Source organism: Carassius auratus, unplaced genomic scaffold (assembly GCF_003368295.1).
Source record: "Carassius auratus strain Wakin unplaced genomic scaffold, ASM336829v1 scaf_tig00022461, whole genome shotgun sequence".
Taxonomy (NCBI): domain Eukaryota; kingdom Metazoa; phylum Chordata; class Actinopteri; order Cypriniformes; family Cyprinidae; genus Carassius; species Carassius auratus.
In genome coordinates this window covers 18,017-40,643 of record NW_020525186.1, presented here as the reverse complement: position 1 = coordinate 40,643, position 22,627 = coordinate 18,017, and the positions used below count along the sequence as shown (strand labels likewise).

Genomic DNA, 22,627 nt, shown 5'->3' with positions numbered 1-22,627 from the left:
ACATTGTAACAGAAATCCATTGCAGTCCTCTTCCCGGCCGGAGAATGGCGCGGGTCGAGAGATTGTGTTCGCGAGGTACACCAGTGTTGGAGCGATGTTTGCAGAAGTGCCATCCTCGGGTTGTGCTGAATTCATGTCTGTGTTGGTCAAGCCTTCTGTCACGATATTAAACTAGAGACAGAGGTGATAGAATTCAACACAAAGTCTTTATTGAAACAAGAGTTTGTGAGAGGTGATTTGTGGTTAATTTCAGGTGCTGGTTCTGTGGAGTTCACTTCAGTGAAATACAGGTGAGTTCATCAATTGTCGAGACGTCAAAGCCACACAGTTCCAGGATATTAATACTTGTCTCTTTTTCCTTGCAGAGGAAGGTCAATGCCCAGAGAGTCGCACGAGAACTCAGGAGATATCGGGGCTCGTAGGGAATTTCAGATCACAGATGTCACAGAATGTCAAAGAACTTCACATGAACATAATTTTATAAACATATTTTTTATAAATAAACAGTTTTTCACAATATCTGTGAAATACACGTGTGAAAACTGGCTGAGAATCATGTCTTTGTGGCAGTTTTTCTGGTGATATAGGGATAATACAAAACATATTCATTTTACAAATGGTTGCCAAAAGCAGAGATGCTACGAAATGCATCATGTTTTATGAGCGGTTTTGATGTACTAGAGTAAAACAGGCACTATTTTTGTATGATTTGTAAATTTGTATATTTGTACTTTTGTCTTTTTTGTCGCCCCAAATTAGTAAGAAACAAATAAAGGTCTTCATTCAGCATCTTTATCACACTGTAGCTGTTTTCCATCAGCTGCAGTGTGACAAAGTGTGAATGCAGTGCAAACTTTACAGAGGATGGGTCTTGTAATTGCTCCCGCATCACATTGTGTAAACTGCATTTATGGGAAAAAAAATATATCATAATTTATAGGTAAATGCACACACCTTGTTTTCTGCTTCTGACGCCTGTGCTGAAGCCCCCCTAAAAAAGACCTAGTGACACCCCTGCATTATATCCCTCAATGAAATCCTGAACTTGTTAGGAAATTATGAGAAATGCACCACTTTTATGGAATTGTTAATGTGCATACATTTATTTTGACATAAAATATCTTTCCCATATTTGGAGTGTAAAACTAATTTAGTAACCCAAACCAGAATCACAGTCTGATCGAGAGTTAGTCACCTTTTCGAGACTCTTGCATACACCACATCATCCTGCTCTTTATCCGTCTGAAAGAAAACCAAAATGCACATTCATCAGCGTATTTATCGTGATCATTATTTACACATCCGTCATCTTCCTCCTTCTGTCACTTAAAACATTAAATGAAATGTATGTCTATACATGTATCCCAATGCAATTTCTGAGGGGACTCCCCTAGGGCCCACTTGCTTGGGGCCACCAAAACTCTAGACTTAACCCTGCCTGTTCAATACACACAATTCAGTAATTTATAAGAGAGAAAAAAGCTTAACACTACTGAATTAACTCCCGAAAAATTCAAGTAGTGACAACCACATTTACAAAAATTCCTCACAATGTGTACAGATCCGAACTGAACAACTAGTTAATGACTTATTCATTGGTATTGCCAGATCTTGCCAGAAAAAATCCCATTATTAACTCCATAAACTAGGTTGTTTTATGAGCCGAGTGCAAAAAACAGCCCAAAGATGCTTGTTTAAATGTTGCTTATAATTCGTGGACATGGCAAAATTTCAAGAGCGTGCTTTGTGAAGTAGCCTTCAAAACATGAACAAAACCCGACGGCTGTGTTGATGGTGGTTTAGTTAAAATCACCGAACATAATGTGTCTCTGGGCTCTGTCATATTAGGCCTACTTTTAGTTAAATGCCAAAACATTTCATCGTAATATTGAGAGTGAGTTCTGTTCCTTTCATACACAAACATTTTAATGCAGTGTGTAAATGGCCTATATTTACTTGTCTGGCTATCCATGATGGTCTTCAGTGACCCTACATTATAAACCCATCAGAGCAGAAGACAAAGAGACACTGAAATACATCAAAATATCTGTTGTAGTGCAGCCCTGTGTGTAAATCATTAAACACACACCTAAACCTGACTCACTGCTGAATTAATACAGAGACACACCACAGAAATAACAGATCTTACCAAGTCTTGTGTGTCTTTTTTGCAGAATGTCGGATCCGTGAAAGCACGAGTCTCAACTGTTTTAACAACAAAAACAGAAAAAAAACCACTTACACATAATGTATATATTTTACAAATATATACGAGGTAGGTAATGCTTGCCTTTTTGGTCAGCTTTCCCGTGTTTCCTGCAAATGCAGAAGAAGACCACGACTGCAGATACGATCAACAGAGATCCAGCTGCAGAGATCAACACTATCAGAAACACAGTAACATCTGGAGGATGTGAAGGAGACAGTCATTAGTGTGAGTGAATGTGTACATTAGCACAAATTATTATCAAAGACATACCTGAGCATGTGTGACAGAGCTGAGTGATGTCCAGATGTTGAGTCTGGTTGCTGATGGGATTGTTGAGCACACAGCTGTAGCTGTTTTTATCCTGATATTCCACCTCCAGAGGTAGAGAGAGACTGATGCTGAGATCAGACACACTGATGCTGGACAATAAACTGTTTCCTTTGTACCAGGAGAGAGTCACATGACCCACATTCACCACTGAACACACCAATGAACAATTCTGCTCTGAGGATGAGGATGATGATGATGATGATGATGATGATGATGATGATGAAGAACAGTCTCTGATAATGTTAGGAACAGGAAGATGAGCTGCAAAATATTGCAAAATAAATTAAATATGAATTAAGAAACCTGTGATATTTGTCAGATCATTGGTATTTAAAACTGATGTAAAGTATGAAAAAAGCAATGGTGAAGGGTTCACTATAACACTACTTGAAATGCACAAATGAATTTTTACAATTACAGATTTTTCTATAATTTTTCAACAGGTTATAATTCTCCACTCATCATAGACAGTAAGATTGAATGTTTTGAGCGGCGTCTGTGTGCTGGTGCTGGTTACTTTATAAAGTCCAGAGTCTGTGTTTGTGATGTTAGTGATGGTCAGAGATCCAGTCTGATGATCCAGCTTCAGTCTGTCTCTGAATCTACCAGCAGGACCATCATTATAAAACTTGCTCTCGTTGTTCTTTCTGTTGATCTGAGCGATGAGAATGTCGTTTCCAAATCTCCAGAATATCTTATCATCTTTCTGTATATCAGTATCATCAGTGTTTAGAGTGACAGAATCTCCCTCCATCACCGACACTGACTTCACTTCTTCACCAAACACACCTGATGGACAAACATACATTTACTCAGATTTACTTGTTGTTAACCACTCTTTTAAGTTATGTGAAATGTTGCAATTAAATAACAGAATAATGTGCAGATGAACAAATGATAAATTAAGTCCTAAAAATACGTACCGGTCAGACTCCAGGAGCCCAAAAGGATGAAAATAAAAGCCTGAAACATTTTATCTTTCAGTTTTGCAACAGAACTGTTACAATGATCAGGTCCTGACACCTTTTCAAACGCTGAATGTGTTCCAGTCACAGTGGTTCAATGAGTGTGAATAGACCCCTCCACTAGCTCCTCCCACTCAGACAGTAATATAATATAATATAATATAATATAATATAATATAATATAATATAATATAATATAATATAATATAATATAATATGTTATTATAGAGGACCCACTGCATGGATGAGTTGGACCATTGGTTGAGCAAAGGCCTTCACATTTGGAGGTTTATATTTGTTTTACTAAAAGAAAGTTTATTTTTTTTATTTTTGTTTATAAAGAGTAAAGATTCTTTCTTCTCTGTGTAGGTCTAAAGTCATTCGAGGAACTCATGTAGAGTCTGTGAAGGAGGAGTTTATTCACTCTCTCTGCAGAGCTTCACTAAATCACTTCACCACTGACAGACAGCACTTCTGCTTCTTCTGCTTTGTTAGAAAACAGTCTGCATTTTTATCACAGCCCTGTCATGATGAAACGGTTTTGCAAACTCCTGAAGAAAATGATTCCTCTTGTCTGTTTGTGCTCATGGAGTCTGGCTGGTGAGGATTTTTATGGCTATTATTTCCATCACTTACTTTGTCAATATTTTTATATCAGAACTAAATATACTTACATTTTTTGTGTGCATGGTGCTAAAATGAGTAGTCATCTAATTTTCTTTTTTTTTTTTTTCTTTTTTTTTTTGCATTACAATGTATAACTGTCATGATCTCAGTGGGGGCTGAGGCCTTTTCTGTCCTGGAGCACATGATTTGGGTTTTGCTGGCTCTCCAGGTGTTTCACTTTTCTCGCTATGTTTTCTCCGCCCCTCTTGTTATCCCTGTTAACGTTTTCTCCCTCACCTGCACCCTGTATTACTCTGATTATCTTCCCTTTATCTTACCCTTGTGTTTGCTATCTTGTGTCAGTCCGTAAGCGTTGCTAGAGTAAGTTTCTAGTTGCTTGTCTTAGTTTGCCTGACTTCGGTTTTTGTATCTTTCTCTATCTAGTCGGCCTGCTTTTTTTGTTTTTTTTTCCCTGCTTGCCTTTCGTACTCAGTAGTCCTCATCAACCAGGCGGCTGTCTCGACTCACCTGTGCATCGCCTTCGGACGCTTCGGCTCGCCAGCGCTGATCTGCCACCTGTTCCTCCCTGCTGTGCGGCGGTCGCCGTAGGGATCTTCGAGCTGGCTGTACATGCAGAGCGCTGACTCTCTCATGCTCCAATGGATTAAGTCCTCTGAGTAACTCAATAAAACGCCTCATTCATTCTACCGCAGTTGGGTCCTGTTCCTTTCCCTGACAGTACGGACTGACCAGAAATGGACCCAGCGGGTGAAGAGTTCGTTCGATCGGCTATCGCTCATCAAGGCGCTCTCCTCGGCCACCAAGCCAGCCAGCTTTCGTCCACCGCTCAGGAGGTAGAGACACTCACTACCCAAATGGCCGAATTAAGTGATCGCTTCCGTGAACTACAAAGTGTTCTGTCATCCGCCGCCCCGATGGGTTCCCAGCCTCTCGCTCAGCTCGAGCCCGAGCCGCACGCTAATAATCCGCCCTTGTATGACGGAGATCCGAATTCATGTCGGGCTTTCTTGTCTCAATGCGCGTTGGTGTTCGCGCTGCAACCGCGCCGTTACGCTACAGAGCGTTTGAAGATCGCTTATGTCATCACACTGCTGACGGGAAAAGCTCGCGACTGGGGAACGGCTGTTTGGGACGCGAGGGCCCATTTTTGTTCAAACTTTGAAGATTTTCGCTGTGAAATGATGAAGCTGTTTGATCGCTCCGTGAAGGGGGATGAGGCTGCTTCCCGACTCGCACGGCTCCGTCAAGGTGGGCGTTCTGTTACGGAGTACGCCATCCAGTTTAAGACTCTAGCGGCCTCTTGTGGTTGGAATGAGGAGGCGCTGCGGGCTATGTTTCGGGAGGGCCTGAGCTTTGACATTCAGGACGAGATAGCTACACACGAGCTGCCCAAGACCCTGGAGGGTTTTATTGACTTGGCCATTCGAGTCGAGAGCCGTCTTCATCTACGTCAACGACGTTTGACTTCCCGTCCATCTTGGGGGCTAGAAGATACTCAGCCATTCAAGCCCCAACAACCGCCTCTATCACCCCAGATGGATTCTGAACCCATGCAGCTGGGGCGACTGCGTTTGTCGGCCCAGGAGAGACAACATCGGCTGGTGAAGGGCCTCTGCCTATATTGTGGAGGGTCAGGTCATTTTGTTCAGTCATGTCCATTAAAAGCCAGAGCCCACTAGTCAACCGGGGAGTCCTAGTGGGCGTTTCTCCCCTCATCTCCCCTCAGTCACGTACCCAACTGTCTGCCACCATCAAGTACCAGGGCTCAGATCACTCCTGCAAGGCTCTTATTGATTCTGGCGCTGAAGCCAGTTTCCTGGACTATTGCACTGCAAAGAATTGGGGCATTCCAGCCGTCTCTCTTCCTTCTCCTATCACAGTCTGGGGTCTTTCTGGTCAGCCGGTCGCCACCATCACTCACACCACTCCTCGTGTAAGTCTTGTTGTTTCGGGCAATCACCATGAGTCCGTTGTGCTGTACCTTCTGAAGTCCCCTCATGCCAGACTTGTTTTGGGACATCCTTGGTTGGCTCAGCACAGCCCTCATGTGGATTGGTCCCGCAGTCAAATTGTTTCATGGAGTCAGTCGTGTCATGCATGTTGCCTTGGTTCTGCCTCTCCTCCTGTGTCTGTGCCTCCTGTTTTTCAGGTGGAGCCTGCTGACCTCACTGGGGTACCGGCGGAGTACTTCGATCTGCGGCTGGTTTTCAGCAAGTCTCGAGCCACCTCGCTCCCTCCTCATCGACCGTTTGATTGTGCCATCGATCTCCTTCCAGGCACTTCTCCGCCCCGGGGGCGCCTTTTTTCCCTGTCAGGTCCTGAACGAGAGGCCATGGACTCATACATTCAGGAATCCTTAAGGGCCGGACTCATCCGCCACTCATCCTCCCCTGCTGGTGCTGGGTTCTTCTTCGTTAAGAAGAAGGATGGCTCTCTGCGTCCTTGCATTGATTATCGAGGGTTAAATGACATAACTATAAAGAACCGGTACCCCTTGCCGTTAATGTCATCTGCCTTTGAACTTTTGCAGGGAGCCAAGGTCTTCACTAAATTAGACCTCCGCAACGCCTATCACCTCATCCGTATTCGTGAGGGCGATGAGTGGAAGACAGCCTTCAATACCCCCACGGGACACTATGAATACCTGGTCCTTCCGTTTGGGCTTACTAATGCTCCGGCTGTCTTCCAGGGCATGGTCAATAACGTGTTGGGAGACATGATTAATAGGTTTGTCTTTGTGTACCTTGATGATATTCTCATCTTTTCTCCCTCCCCTCAGGTACACACTCAGCATGTGCGCCAGGTCCTCCAACGGCTTCTTGAGAACCAGCTATATGTCAAAGCGGAGAAGTGCGAGTTCCACGCCAAGTCCGTTTCGTTCCTGGGGTTTGTAGTCTCAGAAGGGGAGATCAAGCCTGATCAGGCCAAGGTCAAGGCTGTCGCCAAGTGGCCAGTCCCCAACTCCAGGAGGGCTCTGCAGCGGTTCTTGGGCTTTGCCAACTTTTATCGGCGATTCATCAGGAATTTTTGCCAGGTAGCTGCACCCCTAACGGCGCTCACCTCCATTAAGGTACCGTTTACCTGGAGTACTCAGGCTCAGGAGGCCTTTGATAATTTAAAGTCCCGGTTTATCTCTGCTCCTGTTCTCTCTGTTCCAGATCCTGAACGGCAATTCATTGTTGAGGTGGACGCGTCGGAGGTTGGGGTAGGCGCGGTCTTGTCCCAGCGCTCCAGTAAGGATGGGAAGATGCACCCCTGTGCATATTTTTCCCATCGCCTTAACCCGGCTGAACGAAACTACGACATAGGTAATCGTGAGCTGCTGGCGGTGAGGTTGGCCTTGGGTGAGTGGCGCCACTGGTTGGAGGGGTCGGCGCTGCCCTTCTTGGTCTGGACGGATCATAAGAACCTAGAATACATCCGTTCGGCCAAGAGGTTGAGTCCGCGCCAGGCTCGCTGGGCACTCTTCTTTGACCGTTTTAACTTCACCCTTTCGTACCGGCCTGGGGCTAAGAACGTCAAACCTGATACTCTATCCCGTCAGTTCGAGCGCCCAGGAGAGGAGGTGCCTACCGAGACCATACTCCCGGATGGAGTGGTGGTGGGGGTGCTCTCCTGGGACGTCGAGCGGCGGGTGGAGGAGGCCGGACGAGGGGTGGAAGTACCAGTTGAGTGTCCAGCGGGTCGGTTGTTCGTGCCGGCAGTGTTACGCCCCGAGGTCCTTCGGTGGGGGCATGAATCTAAGGTCACCTGCCATCCAGGAATCAGGAGGTCTCTGGCTGCCATCCGTCAGCGATTTTGGTGGCCCTCAATGGGCCAGGATGTCAGGCAGTTTGTATTGGCTTGTTCAGTTTGTGCCCAAAACAAGGTCTCTAACCGTCCCTACATTGGCCAACTTCAACCCTTGCCCATTCCTTCTCGCCCCTGGTCACACATTGCCTTAGATTTTGTCTCTGGCTTGCCTGTCTCAAATGGTAACACTGTTATTCTCACAGTGGTGGATCGCTTTTCTAAGGCGGTTCATTTTGTGCCCCTCCCCAAACTCCCCTCTGCCAAGGAGACCGCCCAACTGGTAATTGACCACGTCTTCCGTATCCATGGGCTTCCGGTGGACGTAGTCTCTGACAGGGGTCCCCAGTTTGTCTCCCGGTTTTGGCAAGAATTTTGTCGACAGATTGGGGCCTCTACAAGTCTGTCATCAGGATTTCACCCCCAGACCAACGGTCAGTGTGAACGAGCCAATCAGGATCTCGAGCGAGTTCTCCGCTGCCTGGCATTCCGTAACCCTGCCTCCTGGAGCCAACAGCTCACGTGGATTGAGTATTCCCATAATACTCTTCCAGTAGCATCCACAGGTATGTCACCCTTTGAATGTTCTGTTGGTTACTCCCCTCCCTTATTTCCCTCTCAGGAACCCGATGCTGCAGTTCCGTCTGCCCTAGCCTTTGTTCGAAGATGTCGCCGCATCTGGAGGAAGGCTAAGAAGGCCCTGGCCCAGGCCTCTAGGCGGACCAAGGCAGCGGCTGATCGCCACCGGACCCCAGCACCCCGTTATGTCTGTGGTCAGAAGGTATGGCTGTCTTCCAAGGACCTGCCTCTCAGGGCTGTCTCTCGCAAACTGGCACCCAGGTTCATTGGCCCATACCAGATCACCAAGGTCATTAATCCGGCTGCGATACGGCTCAAGTTGCCCTCCTCTCTTGGTCGGGTTCACCCTGTTTTCCATGTATCCAGGGTTAAACCAGTTTTAAGATCCCCTCTTAATACCAACAGTTTCTCCCCTGCCCCCCCTCCCCCTCGTCTAGTGGATGGTTCTCCTGTCTATGCTGTTAGGAGATTACTAGATGTTCGTCGTCGTGGCAGGGGCTTTCAATACCTGGTGGACTGGGAGGGTTACGGCCCGGAGGAGAGGAGTTGGGTCCCAGCTCGGGACATTCTGGATCGGTCGCTGATCGACGACTTCCGCCGCAAACATGGTAAGCCCCTTCCTTAGGTCGCCTGGTGGCGTTCCTGGGGGAGGGGGTACTGTCATGATCTCAGTGGGGGCTGAGGCCTTTTCTGTCCTGGAGCACATGATTTGGGTTTTGCTGGCTCTCCAGGTGTTTCACTTTTCTCGCTATGTTTTCTCCGCCCCTCTTGTTATCCCTGTTAACGTTTTCTCCCTCACCTGCACCCTGTATTACTCTGATTATCTTCCCTTTATCTTACCCTTGTGTTTGCTATCTTGTGTCAGTCCGTAAGCGTTGCTAGAGTAAGTTTCTAGTTGCTTGTCTTAGTTTGCCTGACTTCGGTTTTTGTATCTTTCTCTATCTAGTCGGCCTGCTTTTTTTGTTTTTTTTTCCCTGCTTGCCTTTCGTACTCAGTAGTCCTCATCAACCAGGCGGCTGTCTCGACTCACCTGTGCATCGCCTTCGGACGCTTCGGCTCGCCAGCGCTGATCTGCCACCTGTTCCTCCCTGCTGTGCGGCGGTCGCCGTAGGGATCTTCGAGCTGGCTGTACATGCAGAGCGCTGACTCTCTCATGCTCCAATGGATTAAGTCCTCTGAGTAACTCAATAAAACGCCTCATTCATTCTACCGCAGTTGGGTCCTGTTCCTTTCCCTGACAATAACTAGACATAAAATTCCTAAAACTGTCAGAAAGTCTGTTAATCGAGTAAATATGTATATTTGTCAGGTGTGTTTAGTGAAGAAGTGAAGTCAGTGTTGGTGATGGAGGGAGATTCTGTCACTCTAAACACTGATGATACCGATATACAGAAAGATGATAAGATATTCTGGAGATTTGGAAACGACATTCTCATCGCTCAGATCAACAGAAAGAACAATGAGAGGAAGTTTTATAATGATAATGCTGACGGTAGATTCAGAGACAGACTGAAGCTGGACAATCAGACTGAATCTCTGACCATCACAAACACCACAAACACAGACTCTGGACTTTATAAAGTAACCAGCACCAGCACACAGACGCCGCTCAAAACATTCAATCTTACTGTCTATGGTGAGTTAAAACACTTTTCACAGTCTCACTTATTTTCAATAAAAATGTAAAAAGTATTGCCTTCTCACAAATAGCTGCATTTTTTTTCAACATGTACAACTGTAATGTATTTCAGTCATTTTTCTTTCTTCTTTATTATTGTGTGATAATCCTGTGATGAAAATATTTTTCTAGCAATCAATTTGGCCTGATACTGAAAGTTTAATTTCATTTCAAAAAAATGTAAACACAAGCCTTTTATAACTGTTGAGGAAGTCAGAGACTGTCAGTGTCGGCAAGCACCTCTGTGTGATGGACCTTCACTCAAGATATCAAATAAAACACACACACAAACAAATAAAACGTCACTTACTATTACATTGATTCTCTTTTTTCCAGATCGTCTGTCTGTTCCTGTCATCAGCAGAGACTCTTCACAATGTTCTTCATCATCCTCATCCTCAGAGCAGAATTGCTCATTGGTGTGTTCAGTGGTGAATGTGGGTCATGTGACTCTCTCCTGGTACAAAGGAAACAGTTTATTGTCCAGCATCAGTGTGTCTGATCTCAGCATCAGTCTCTCTCTACCTCTGGAGGTGGAATATCAGGATAAAAACAGCTACAGCTGTGTGCTCAACAATCCCATCAGCAACCAGACTCAACATCTGGACATCACTCATCTCTGTCACACATGTGCAGGTACAGCAGTGTAAGGTCAACCCAATTGTCCCAATAAAGGTATCTAGTGATGGCTGAAGGTTTCCTGCCCGTTCGGGATCTTCACAGCACAAAGTCATTTAATTTCCTCTCAGGAATAATGCCTCTCATCAGTGTCTCACATCAGCCATTTAAGAGGACTTCACAGTCACAAACTTGCCAGTTTGATCATTATCCAGAGGTTATGACTAATGCTATTTAAAAGGGCGTCTTGTGGTTGCCATTATTTAAATATTGGTTCCAGTTAGCCTCCTACAGTCAGCTACATTAACAACTTACTGAGAGCTCAAACAATAATCAGAGGTTAAGGCTAGTAGGTACTATAAAGTATCAAAGTATCTCGCTAATACTTCAGTAGTATTTTGTCTAGCCCCCCCCCCCCCACACACACAGTTAATACAGCTATATAACAACTTAACTAAACTCATGCAGTTAGTAAGGAATCTAGAATCTCAGCTGATGTGTCCTACTGTATGCTCCATCTGACCTGAGATCCAGTACATACTTAGATTAATATCTGAATTCAGAAAGATAGTGTGGAGTATCTGGACACACGTACTCCACACTACGGGCTCATCTGACTACAGAAGCACACCTGATCAACCAAGTCATCACAACAAGTCAAAGCTCCTCCAAATGGAGACAGAACTAACATGTAGAATATACATTGATCATTATAGTTTATACTATACAGTGAGCAAACTATCTCTTAACTCTTAGAATCTGTATTACTTTTTAGTCTACTTCTTGTAAGATTGAGACAGTTGTACCAGTTGTACTGAGATGTTTCGAATGATACCAGACGTGACTGTGAATATCACTTGCATTCATGATCATTATGCTGTTGACCATTCTGAGTGAGCTGAGTGAAGGGAAGGATGGTAAACAGAAGGAAGTGGGTGAAAAATAAAAAAATGTGAGGTGTGAAAACGTAAATGCGCTGTGTTTGTATTGCCAGTATCTCAAAAGATCAGTGTCTGAGGTTCTTCCAGCCTTACAGCAGTTTTATTATGATTTTCCACAAAACTAAATTAATCATAATGATGTTTCAACATTGTTCATTTCTTTTCTCAGAAGTCTATATCTGCTGCTGTGGTTTTACTGAAGCTGCGATCCGATTGGCTCTCTCAGCTCTGGTGGGCGTGGCTACTGTTGCTGCGCTGGCTTATGAATTCAGATCCAGAAACCTTCAACAGAGGAGAAGAGAGAAGACAAGATCATCAAACTCTGATTAATTCGATGTTTAGGACAGTGGAGATGCTCTTAAACTGCTTTGAGTATATTTATCAATATATTTCTAAATAAATGCCACTTAAATTATTATAAATAAATTTTATCAAATGTAAATGCCCATTAAAAATATATTTTAGCTATTTTTTTCACTTATATTGTGTTTGTCTATAACTTTTTACAATACAAATCTTTCTGCTTTACAAATAATAGACCCTTTAAGACAGGGGTTCTTAACCTTTTTGATGTCGGGCCCAAATTTTACAGTACAAAGTGGCCCAGGGCCCAATCAAATGTTAGCACTGTATTGGTTTATTGATCTCAGCCTTGGTTTGATTTGTATTCAATAACTATATGGAATCCACATGCAGTTTAACAGTTTATTATTCATGTGTATATAAACCTGCACATGCACAAAACAAGATGCCAAACACACAACAATTCAAGGAACAAATCAATCTGCATCAAGAACAAAATTAAAAGGCTCAAGTCAGGCATATTAACACAAAAATTCTGTAAGATTTGACAGATTCTACTTACAAAAAAATTACATTTATATAAAATAAAAACAACAAAACATTTTGCTAAAATAAATTCAAAATAATATTTTTCATATTAAATAAGTTGTAAATGAAAATTGAAATAAAGTGCAAATGAAAAAATATAGGCTTAGTAAAAGACCGCTCCTGGAACGCACTGACGCTTGTTTGACAGACCTCAGCCGCATGCAGTGTGAACGCTGGAATCCATTAACATGGTTGCGTAAACAAAACATGCAACGCATACACACTTCAGACGGAGTATGTGTGTAATTCAGCGTGTGCAGCACAGCAAAAATAACTCGGTACAGGCGAATCAGAAGCAGAGCGGTAGGATTCGCGAGACCATGTTATTTGCCTGTCCGTCACTACAGCCTGTGGTCCAACATTGTTTTTCTTGATTTCTGTGTGCTCTAACATGGTTGGCTAAATGTTAATGCTTTGTCCGGTTTAATTATGTTTATTCCAGTGATGCAACTCCTGCAGTTAAACTCCACACCACTTCCTTTTTTTTTTAATTGTCCTTGTAAAAAGGATCTGTGGTGTCATATAATGTGAGGTTTTTCAACTTTAAGGATGAACCTCTTGTCATCTATTTCTGGCCGCATGAATATAGTAATGTGAAATACGATTGGGAGTCTGCACAGGGTGTTTATTTTGAAATTCACATTATTATTTTTTTTACCTCTATTTTGTATTTGCTGTGCGGTTTGTGCGCGGGGTGCTTCAGAAATAAACTAGGCACCTATCTTTAGCGAAGCGGCGTGGAGAGTTACTTCTGGGACGCTTTTGAAAAGTGCAGCAGAAAGTCTGGTGTAAACACAGGCATAGACTAGAGTAACCGCGATCAGCTCCGGTAACCGCGTCGGAGCCGTAACGCGCCGCAGACGTTTGCAGTGGAAATCAGGGGTGAAACCTATGGGTGAAGCAGGCGTAACTTTTGCTTCAGGCTACGGTTGACTGAGTGTCTTCTTCTGCTTATTAGCGTTAGTTAAACAACTGAGGCATTACTGCCACTGGTGGGATGGTGTATTGTAAGTGTCTCATGGATAACAGTGGTCATTCTGGTGTCTTCAATTGATAACTTGTTTGGTCCCGCGGCCTTCACAGGTGAAAAACGTAAAGTTTTTTGCGGCCCTCCAGGTGGCGCTCACAGCCCAAGCGTGGGCCGCGGCCATATGGTTAAGAATAGGCGCTTTAAGAGATAGCGCACCCAAAAACTGAAAATGTACTCCCCCCTTTAGGCCGTCCAAGATGTAGCAGTCTCTTGTTCCTCAGTAGAGCAGTAAAAAAAAATGTTGGAAGGTGAAACCACTGTCCTTTTATTTAAGAGCAAGAAAAGCATACACAGGAAAGACCAAATTAATAAGAGTTCTTGTGAAGTGAAACAATCAGCCTGTGCAAGAAATTAAATATTATTTACAACATTATTACCTTTAATCCACCACCTAGGCGAAGTGTTCTCAATGTGTTCACGACTGTCCTGAGTGCAAACGTCCTCTGTCTGACACTCACACGTAGCTGATGACGCTGTTTGTTTACAGCGGAGAGTGAGGACTCATGTGCAGACCTTCACCAGCAGTACCAGCGTCTAAAGCTCACAGGGCAAAAGTTACTACAGCGGCTGCTAAACTGGAGTCCTGCAAAAATCACAGATACAACCGCCTCTACACAAGCACTCTAAAATGTTCAAATATGAAGATACGTGCAGTGATTTAAATGCCCCCTTTTCAGTTTTAAAAACAAACTTTCTAATGCACTGCTAAGTTTCTGCTCTGATTATCTCTCACACACGTTCACATACGAACAAGCAGGACTAACTGGACTGTTTTTGGTCACTTGTGGCTCCTGAAAGCTTAAGTTTCTTGCAGAACTTCTTATCACCATTTATTTTAGCAGAAGTGCATTAAACTATATCATGTTAAAGTGTGTCTACAGTTACATTGTTCTTCATCATCTGCTCTCAAATGATCACTTGGTACTATGTTACCATGTTTTGAACTCATTTGTCTTGCTGAAAAGCTTTTCATGTGGTAAATGAATCGAAGGCAGCTGATGTTAGTGGTTTAGTTCAGTGGTTACCAACTACGTTTCTGGAGCCCCCAACAATGCATAATTTGCTCGTCTTTTTACGCAAGGTTGGGGGCTGGTTGGGAACCACTAATTTAATTCTGGAGTTTGATTATAAATACACTGACTAAACCAAACACTGATTTTTACAGCTGAACACAATGAAGATACTTGATCAGATCAAACATCTGTGGATCAATATATTTTAGGGGTTTAACATCCATTAAAGCAACAACGTGTTAAAATAGTCATGATGAGAGATAAAAGTGGAATTAAGAGCAGTGTAGAATATAGACCAAAGTTCACACATTTATTTGGTTGTTGTCAGCTCTTTTCACCATAGCTTCTGATTTCACACTAGGTGTTTTTTCCACTCGTGGTCAAAATCTTCCTAACTGTTTAACTGATTGTTTTCGATGGAAACACCCACAGCGATGATCAGATTAATGATTAAGACTTAATGAAGCCTTCACACTTCAGTGTTTTCCGTCTCATCTGTGGGCGTGTTTACACCAGGCCACTTCGTGTGTTTTTACTGACTGGATAGTTGTCTGATTTGTTAAAATTTCCATTTACACCATGTCATGAAACGTGATATGACACAAGACAGTAGAGCCCATTATAATCTGTGTTGCTGTCTACGCCAAATGCAGTGAGGTCTCCGATTCAGCGTCTTCTAAAGTCAGGTAAAGTTGTAAAGTTGCCTAATTTATGAATGAACCACTTGTTTTCAAATCTTCTCATTAGATTGACATTTGTTTTGACATCGGTTCCCCGCCTTCGAGAATTTCCTCCCTCCAAACAACCCATGATGACAGTCTTTCTTTTAAAAGGTCAAAATGAGGCAGGACATTTTAAGGAATGTATAAAGAGTCTTTATTTAATATTGTACAAAAGGAAATCTAAAGTTATAACAAATTAAATATCTTGCATATAACTTTTAAAGAATTGTATTTATGAAAATGTCATCGTAAGAAAGAGTTGTAAGTGAAATGACATGTTTATGCTCATAAACCTTTACTACAGCACTGACAAAACTATTGACTATCCACCTGATTTTAAAAGGACACTTGGTAAAAGTGCATGGGGCCAGGGACAGTGTGAATGGTGACTGTACCGTGTATAGTTAAACCACCCCTTCAGTAATGGTCTGTGATGGGAGGCTTTGGATTTGGATATAAAAATAAGCATCTTCCAGATCCACTGAAAAAAATAAATTAATTGAAAAAGAAAAGAAAATGGGCAAATATCCTTCTATATTCTACATACACATATCCTAAGAACGAATCTTGTGTGACTGATACGCTTCAAATCGGATGATTTTATGGAAAGGTTTTTTTCTGTCAGTCAAAGATGCATTCTGTCAGTGGGGAATGGCAATATTTCAGTTCATTTCCAGAAACTCACTGATCTTGAAAGATCTGTGTGTGATTCTTGTGACGTGTAAAATGAGCATACATTTATGTTCAAATAAACAAAGTTTCACACTAACACTATTTCACAGTATTTCACCTCCAGAATCATACTCTGATCAGCATCTCCCAGCGATTCCTGCATACACCACCTCAGTCTCCTCTTTATCTCTCTGTAACAAAACAGAAGCACAAGTTCACATCACTAATGCATTTATCATTTTATTTATTTATCATTACCTTCATCCAAATTCTGCCATGAAAATACACTAGAACAACTTTAATACTTTTTATTTCAGTAAATTACTTATTATAGTATCTCCACATTTTGGAGGGTAAAACCATTTTTATGTTATTGATATTATGATATAAAAGTATCATATACTGCATTATGGGATACATTTTCACTCCTTATTTTCAGTTGCACTTTTTGATGTTCAGATAAAGGCAAAATAAAGATGATGAATGGCAAAAGAGAAAAGTATAATGTACTGACCATACATTCAGCAAATAAATGTACATATCTACTCTTAATGTTGAAAAAAATATATAATTGATTATTATTACTATTATTGTGAAGAGTTTCAGGAAGATTTGTAAGCTATTAGTGATGCCTGCAGTGCTGAAGGCAGGTCTACAGTTAGTTCCCAGCATGCACCACGACAGTATTGGTGAAACTACTGTGAAACTAGCTTGTCAAGCAGCCAAGGTACTCTTTAATAAAACTGAACAGACGATTACTTAAACTAAATATTACCAAAATTGGAAGATTCCCTCATTTATACAGCATAGGACTCAAAGACATCAAAAGAGAGTTAGCAAGAGAGGAAAAAACTAAAGGAAATGATCTGAAATAAACAATGACTGCACAACAGGCGATATTCTGACACAGGATGCAATGAACCAAAAGCAGGCTCAGCGGGTGTGAAAAATAAAACGGCAATCTGTCGTTTGCACTAATAACTGACAAACATTGCTTGTTACTGACAAATCTTTAAATGTGGCTGAAGTACTGCTGCACTACTTATTTATGCGCAGTGTCACCATCATTTCTGTTTTTAATGACTTAATGAACGCCTTAACTTTATTGCACTCTGCATAAATACTTGTTACCACAGATCACAAGAAAAAGATTTGCACTGAAATAAATGCTCTTACCGATTTCTGTGCTTTTCTTTTCTTGAATGTTATTTCAGAGTAAGTGATTTCTTCTCCACATGTTGTATCTGTTGGAACGATAATGATAGACGTTAAAGACTATAATAATAATATTTATTTTACAGATTTAAAAGCTTTAGGTCATACTTGCCTTCTTGGTTGACTTTTTTATGTTTCCTGCAGATACAGAAGATCATGAGTGCAGCAACAATCAACAGAGACCCAGCTGCAGCAGCAGAGATCAGCACTATGTACAATTTGATTAGGTTGAGTTCTGTAACAGACAAAATGAGCAGTTGGTGTGAATTAATCTGTCAGTCTGATCTACAACAAACACTACCTGATATATAAGCACTAGGAGATCAGAACTGTCCTACCTGCACATGTGTGACAGAGCTGAGTGATGTCCAGATGTTGAGTCTGGTTGCTGATGGGATTGTTGAGCACACAGCTGTAGCTGTTTTTATCCTGATATTCCACCTCCAGAGGTAGAGAGAGACTGATGCTGAGATCAGACACACTGATGCTGGACAATAAACTGTTTCCTTTGTACCAGGAGAGAGTCACATGACCCACATTCACCACTGAACACACCAATGAACAATTCTGCTGCGAGGATGAGGATGAAGATGAACAGTCTCTGCTGATTATAGGAACAGGCAGATGAGCTGAGAAGAGATATTAGAGAATTCATCTATTTAAGAGTAAGAGTGCCATTTTATTTGTCAGCATTTGATGTGAGTTGAAGTTCATTGTGTCAGGCACAGATGTGTTCATTACACATATATCAGTGATGACCCTAACAACCCCCGTCTCGATATCTAAAATTAAATTAAAATATCAGTATCAATGTAACGATTTAGTTAATTAGTTGAAAAATCATATCATTTATGATAAACATCCCTCTAAAACTAAAACAAAGAAACATATATATGTGTTTATGTGCAACTTGCTGGAGTTAAATTTAGTTGTATGTACTGATTTTTAGTTTTACTCTTGTCCCAGACTGAGACTTTCAATCTTCAAATATGAAAAATATAAAAAATATAAGTCTTACACTAAATGATTTTAAATAATTTTCAAAAACTATTGTGTGAAAATTATTTCTGTACCATATAATTATATTTATTTCATTTAGATTTTAGAGATTATCTTAAAAATTTATACAAAATAATTTAAGCATTAATGTGGACGTTTAAATTGTGAATATAACACAAAGTTTTCATTAGGCTTTATTTTTAATTGAGCTGTAATTATCATGCAATTGTTGCACATAGTGAGAAAAATCAATTCAACTTTTTATGTATTATTTAGTCAGCTATATTATTTCAAGTTTAAAATGATTAAGATGATTTTTTTTTAATAAAGCCATATCGATCGATCACACATCTATAGGGTCTAAAGGGTCAGTAATTCTCTACTCACCATAGACAGTAAGATTGAATGTTTTGAGCGGCGTCTGTGTGCTGGTGGTGGTTACTTTATAAAGTCCAGAGTCTGTGTTTGTGATGTTAGCGATGGTCAGAGATCCAGTCTGATGATCCAGCTTCAGTCTGTCTCTGAATCTACCGTCAGCATTATCATTATAAAACTTGCTCTCATTGTTCTTTCTGTTGATCTGAGCGATGAGAATGTCGTTTCCAAATCTCCAGAATATCTGATCATCTTTCTGTATATCAGTATCATCAGTGTTTAGAGTGACAGAATCTCCCTCCATCACCGACACTGACTTCACTTCTTCACTAAACACACCTAAAAAACAAATATGTACACTTTGAACTCATCTAAAAATGTATACTTGCAAAACATTTACTGACTGTATAATTTTAATGAGTAATTCAATAATGTACAATAACAAACCCTTTGATGTGAGTGGAAGAGAAAAAAACGGTCAAAATGAACATCATGAATCAGAATGTTTTTTTTTTTTGGTATGGATAAATGATAATATACATAGAACTGAAAATGCTTACCAGGCAGACTCCATGAGCACAAACAGACGAAAATAAATGTCTCAAACATTTTCTTCAAACAACATCAGACCTGAATTCTGAAAAGGCGACATTTAAAACAAAACCCGACAGAAATTTTGTAACACGTTTTTGAGAGCTGTAGCCACAGACGAGCTGGAGAGCAGCGTGCTGTTGGTCTGTAGTGAAGTGGTTTTGTGAAGCTCTGCAGAAAGTGTGAATAAACTGCTCCAGTTACACCTCCCACACAGTCTGTATGTCTACTCACATGGTTTTCTTAGACAATAGACTCTAGAAATTCAGTTTAACAACAACTGCTACTGGCTCATGTTCCCATTTCTCCCAGTCCACTGTTTTAAGAGGTTGCTTGTAAAGGTTTCTGAACATCTCACGTTGAATCATTGACTTTACTGACATTGAGTTCAGAGCTGATGTAGCAGTGCTTGCTAACAGTAAGGCAAGGCAAGGCAAGTTTATTTATATAGCACATTTTGTACACAATGGTAATTCAAAGTGCTTTACATAAAAGAAAGTAAAATAATCATAAAGTAAAATAATAACAAAACTAAAGAACTTTTAAAATGATTAAAACATTTACTTAAAATAAATTTAAAAACAGTTAGAAAATTATTTTACATAAAAAACAAAAAACAAATAAAAAAACAGTGAAAGTATAGTGCAATCAGTTCAGACATTGCGCAGTGCTCATTCAATAAATGCACAACTAAACAGAGGTTTTGAGTCTAGATTTAAATGTGACTAGTGTTTTAGCACATCTGATCTCTTCTGGAAGCTGATTCCAACTGCGGGCAGCATAGTAACTAAAGGCGGACTCCCCTTGTTTTCTGTGAACCCTTGGTATTTCTATTTCTAACTGACTTGATCCTAATGATCTGAGTGCTCTGTTAGGTTTATATTCAGTGAACATATCTGCAATATATTTCATTCCTAGGTCATTTAGTGACTTATATACGAGTAAAAGTACTTTAAAATCAATCCTAAATGTAACTGGAAGCCAGTGTAAGGACCTGAGGACTGGTGTGATATGTTTAGATTTTCTGCTTTTAGTCAGAATCCTGGCAGCAGCGTTCTGAGTATGGGTCACCATACTTGGCTGAATGTCACTTCACTTTCTGGAAGAGCTGCAGCTGTCTAATGGTCTTTTTGGGAAGGCCGGTGAGGAGCCCATTACAATAGTCCACCCTGCTGGTGATAAAGGCATGAATAAGTTTCTCCAAGTCTTGACTGGAAACAAAACATCTAATTCTTGCAATGTTTTTTAAATGATAGTATGCTGATATAGTTACTGCTTTGACATGACTACTGAAACTAAGGTCTGTCTCCAGAATCACACCAAGATTCCTGACTTGATTTTTAGTTGTTTGACCCCTGGAGTAAAGGTATGCATTCACCTTGAACACTTCATCTTTGTTTCCAAATGCAATGACTTCAGTTTTTTCCTTATTTAACTGAAGAAGTTCTGGCACATCCAACTATTAATTTCATCAATGCATTGGTAGAGGGAGTCAATGGGGTTGTAGTCATTTGGAGATAAGGCTAGGTAAATCTGGGTATCATCAGCATAGCTGTGATAGGCAATTTGGTTCTTTCTCATTATTTGACTTAGTGGAAGCATATACAGGCTAAACAAGAGCGGTGAAAGAATTGAGCCTTGTGGGACTCCGCATGTCATGGACGTCCACTTAGACTTATGCTCTCCTAGACTCACATAATGTAACTCAGTAACACTGAGCTGCATTGTCACCTCACAACAAGAAGTAATGAAGATGCTGTTTTGGGTGTGTAGAGTTTGCATGTTCTCATAACCTACAGACAAAGGGGAAAAAAACAGTGTGTGTGTGTGTGACTGACAGACAGCCTCTGCAGTGCGCATGAGAGATCTCGCAGATTTCACAAACAAACGTCTTAATAATATTGCAAATTAGAAATGTTTGGTAAGATAAAATTTGCACGACAACATTATTAAGCAAATCTCTTCGCCAGTGGTGGACGAAGTACACAAATCAAGTACTTGAGTAAAAGTACAGATACGTATAATAAAATATTACTCCAGTAAAAGTAAAAGTACTCCTTTTTCAATTTTACTCAAGTGAAAGTACAAAAGTACTACATTTTTTATGTACTTAAGTAAAAAAAGTACTGAAAGGCTAATTTAATTTTATATTAGCACATTTTAAAAAAAAAATTTTATAATCCTACTGCTCAAAATACCTGGGATTTTCCCCAAAATAACCACTATATGGAGTCAAGATATATTTTTGTTGTTGATATGGACTACACTGATGAGAGTAATGTTAACTGTGAAGCTTACACTGTGATGTACCTGAGAGAAAACAGAGATGACCATCTGATTTTCACCAGTAAGAACAAAGTATTTTAAAGTTTGTTGTTTTACAGAACATCACAGTTATATATGACATGATAATAAGGCCTGAAGATTTTAAGGAAAATATAATTATATTTTCATAATGATTTTTTTCCTTCTCAAACCTTGTCTGGGGTGTAAAAACACCACTGGCCAAACGGGGTGCATCTCTTCCCCTCTTTGATCATTACTGTAGTTACCATGTTCTGAACATCACATCCTTTCTTTATAAAATATTTGGACATTATTTATAAAAATTCTTTCCTGCTTCGATGTCCAGATCTGAATTAAAAAAAATCTCAAACATGCTCCGATGTCCCGATCTGAATCAACCGAGTCGCGACCAGGCTCCGAAGTGGCGATCTGAATCTACCGAGTCGCGAACAGGCTCCGAAGTGGCGATCTGAATCAACCGAGTCGCGAACAGGCTCCGAAGTGCCGATCTGAATCAACCGAGTCGCGAACATGATCCGAAGTCCCGATCTGAATCAACCGAGTCGCGAACAGGCTCCGAAGTCCCGATCTGAATCAACCGAGTCGCGAACAGGCTCCGAAGTACCGATCTGAATCAACCGAGTCGCGAACAGGCTCCGAATTGCCGATCTGAAAACTTCGACCAAAGAATGTAAAAAAAAAAATTACTCAATTTCTCTAATAACTCTATACTCTAATAACTCTACAAATCTATGAAAGACTCAGATCACGTGTCTAAAAATAAATCGCTATAGTAAAAGAGAAATAATAAGAGGAGTGAAGTTTATACCGTTCTGTTTGGTCCTCACGCGCGTCTGACGCTCTGCGGCGCGTCTCCGCCCCTCACACGCGCGTTTACAGCGCTAAATTAATCATCTTTGCCAATTATTATACATTTACTTCATTGTCAGCTCCAGGTACTTCATTTATTATTGTTCATTGATCTGTTTGAAACAAAAAAAGGTTGTATTTCAGTAATAATTCTAAATTATCAAAATAAAATATATAAAATAATGGTTTCTATTTTAATATCCTTTAAAATATAATCTATTTCTGTG

At 41.0% G+C, this 22,627-nt stretch overlaps 1 protein-coding gene and 1 long non-coding RNA gene across 2 annotated transcripts; one reads left to right on the top strand and one right to left on the bottom strand.

Moving 5' to 3' along the window:
* The first annotated feature begins 3,923 nt into the window (after positions 1-3,923).
* On the top strand, positions 3,924-10,892 carry LOC113077377 (SLAM family member 9-like). The gene is made up of 3 exons (XM_026249786.1): positions 3,924-4,104; positions 9,809-10,135; positions 10,514-10,892. Exons 1-3 carry the CDS (start codon positions 4,032-4,034, stop codon positions 10,825-10,827), a joined length of 714 nt encoding a protein of 237 aa, XP_026105571.1. The 5' UTR covers positions 3,924-4,031; the 3' UTR covers positions 10,828-10,892.
* Positions 10,893-15,529: 4,637 nt separating this feature from the next.
* On the bottom strand, positions 15,530-17,310 carry LOC113077378 (uncharacterized). The gene is made up of 2 exons (XR_003281318.1): positions 17,241-17,310; positions 15,530-16,255 (listed from the first exon to the last, which is right to left on the bottom strand). It is a non-coding gene; the product is annotated as an uncharacterized LOC113077378 (long non-coding RNA).
* Between the last annotated feature and the right edge of the window lie 5,317 nt (positions 17,311-22,627).

Bases quoted from the DNA above. Each gene is read 5' to 3' on its own strand.
- LOC113077377 (XM_026249786.1), top strand. From the start codon at position 4,032: ATGATGAAACGGTTTTGCAAACTCCTGAAGAAAATGATTCCTCTTGTC. The intron at 4,105-9,808 runs GTGAGGATTTTT...TATATTTGTCAG, and splicing joins GTGCTCATGGAGTCTGGCTG to GTGTGTTTAGTGAAGAAGTG. The intron at 10,136-10,513 runs GTGAGTTAAAAC...TCTTTTTTCCAG, and splicing joins ATTCAATCTTACTGTCTATG to ATCGTCTGTCTGTTCCTGTC.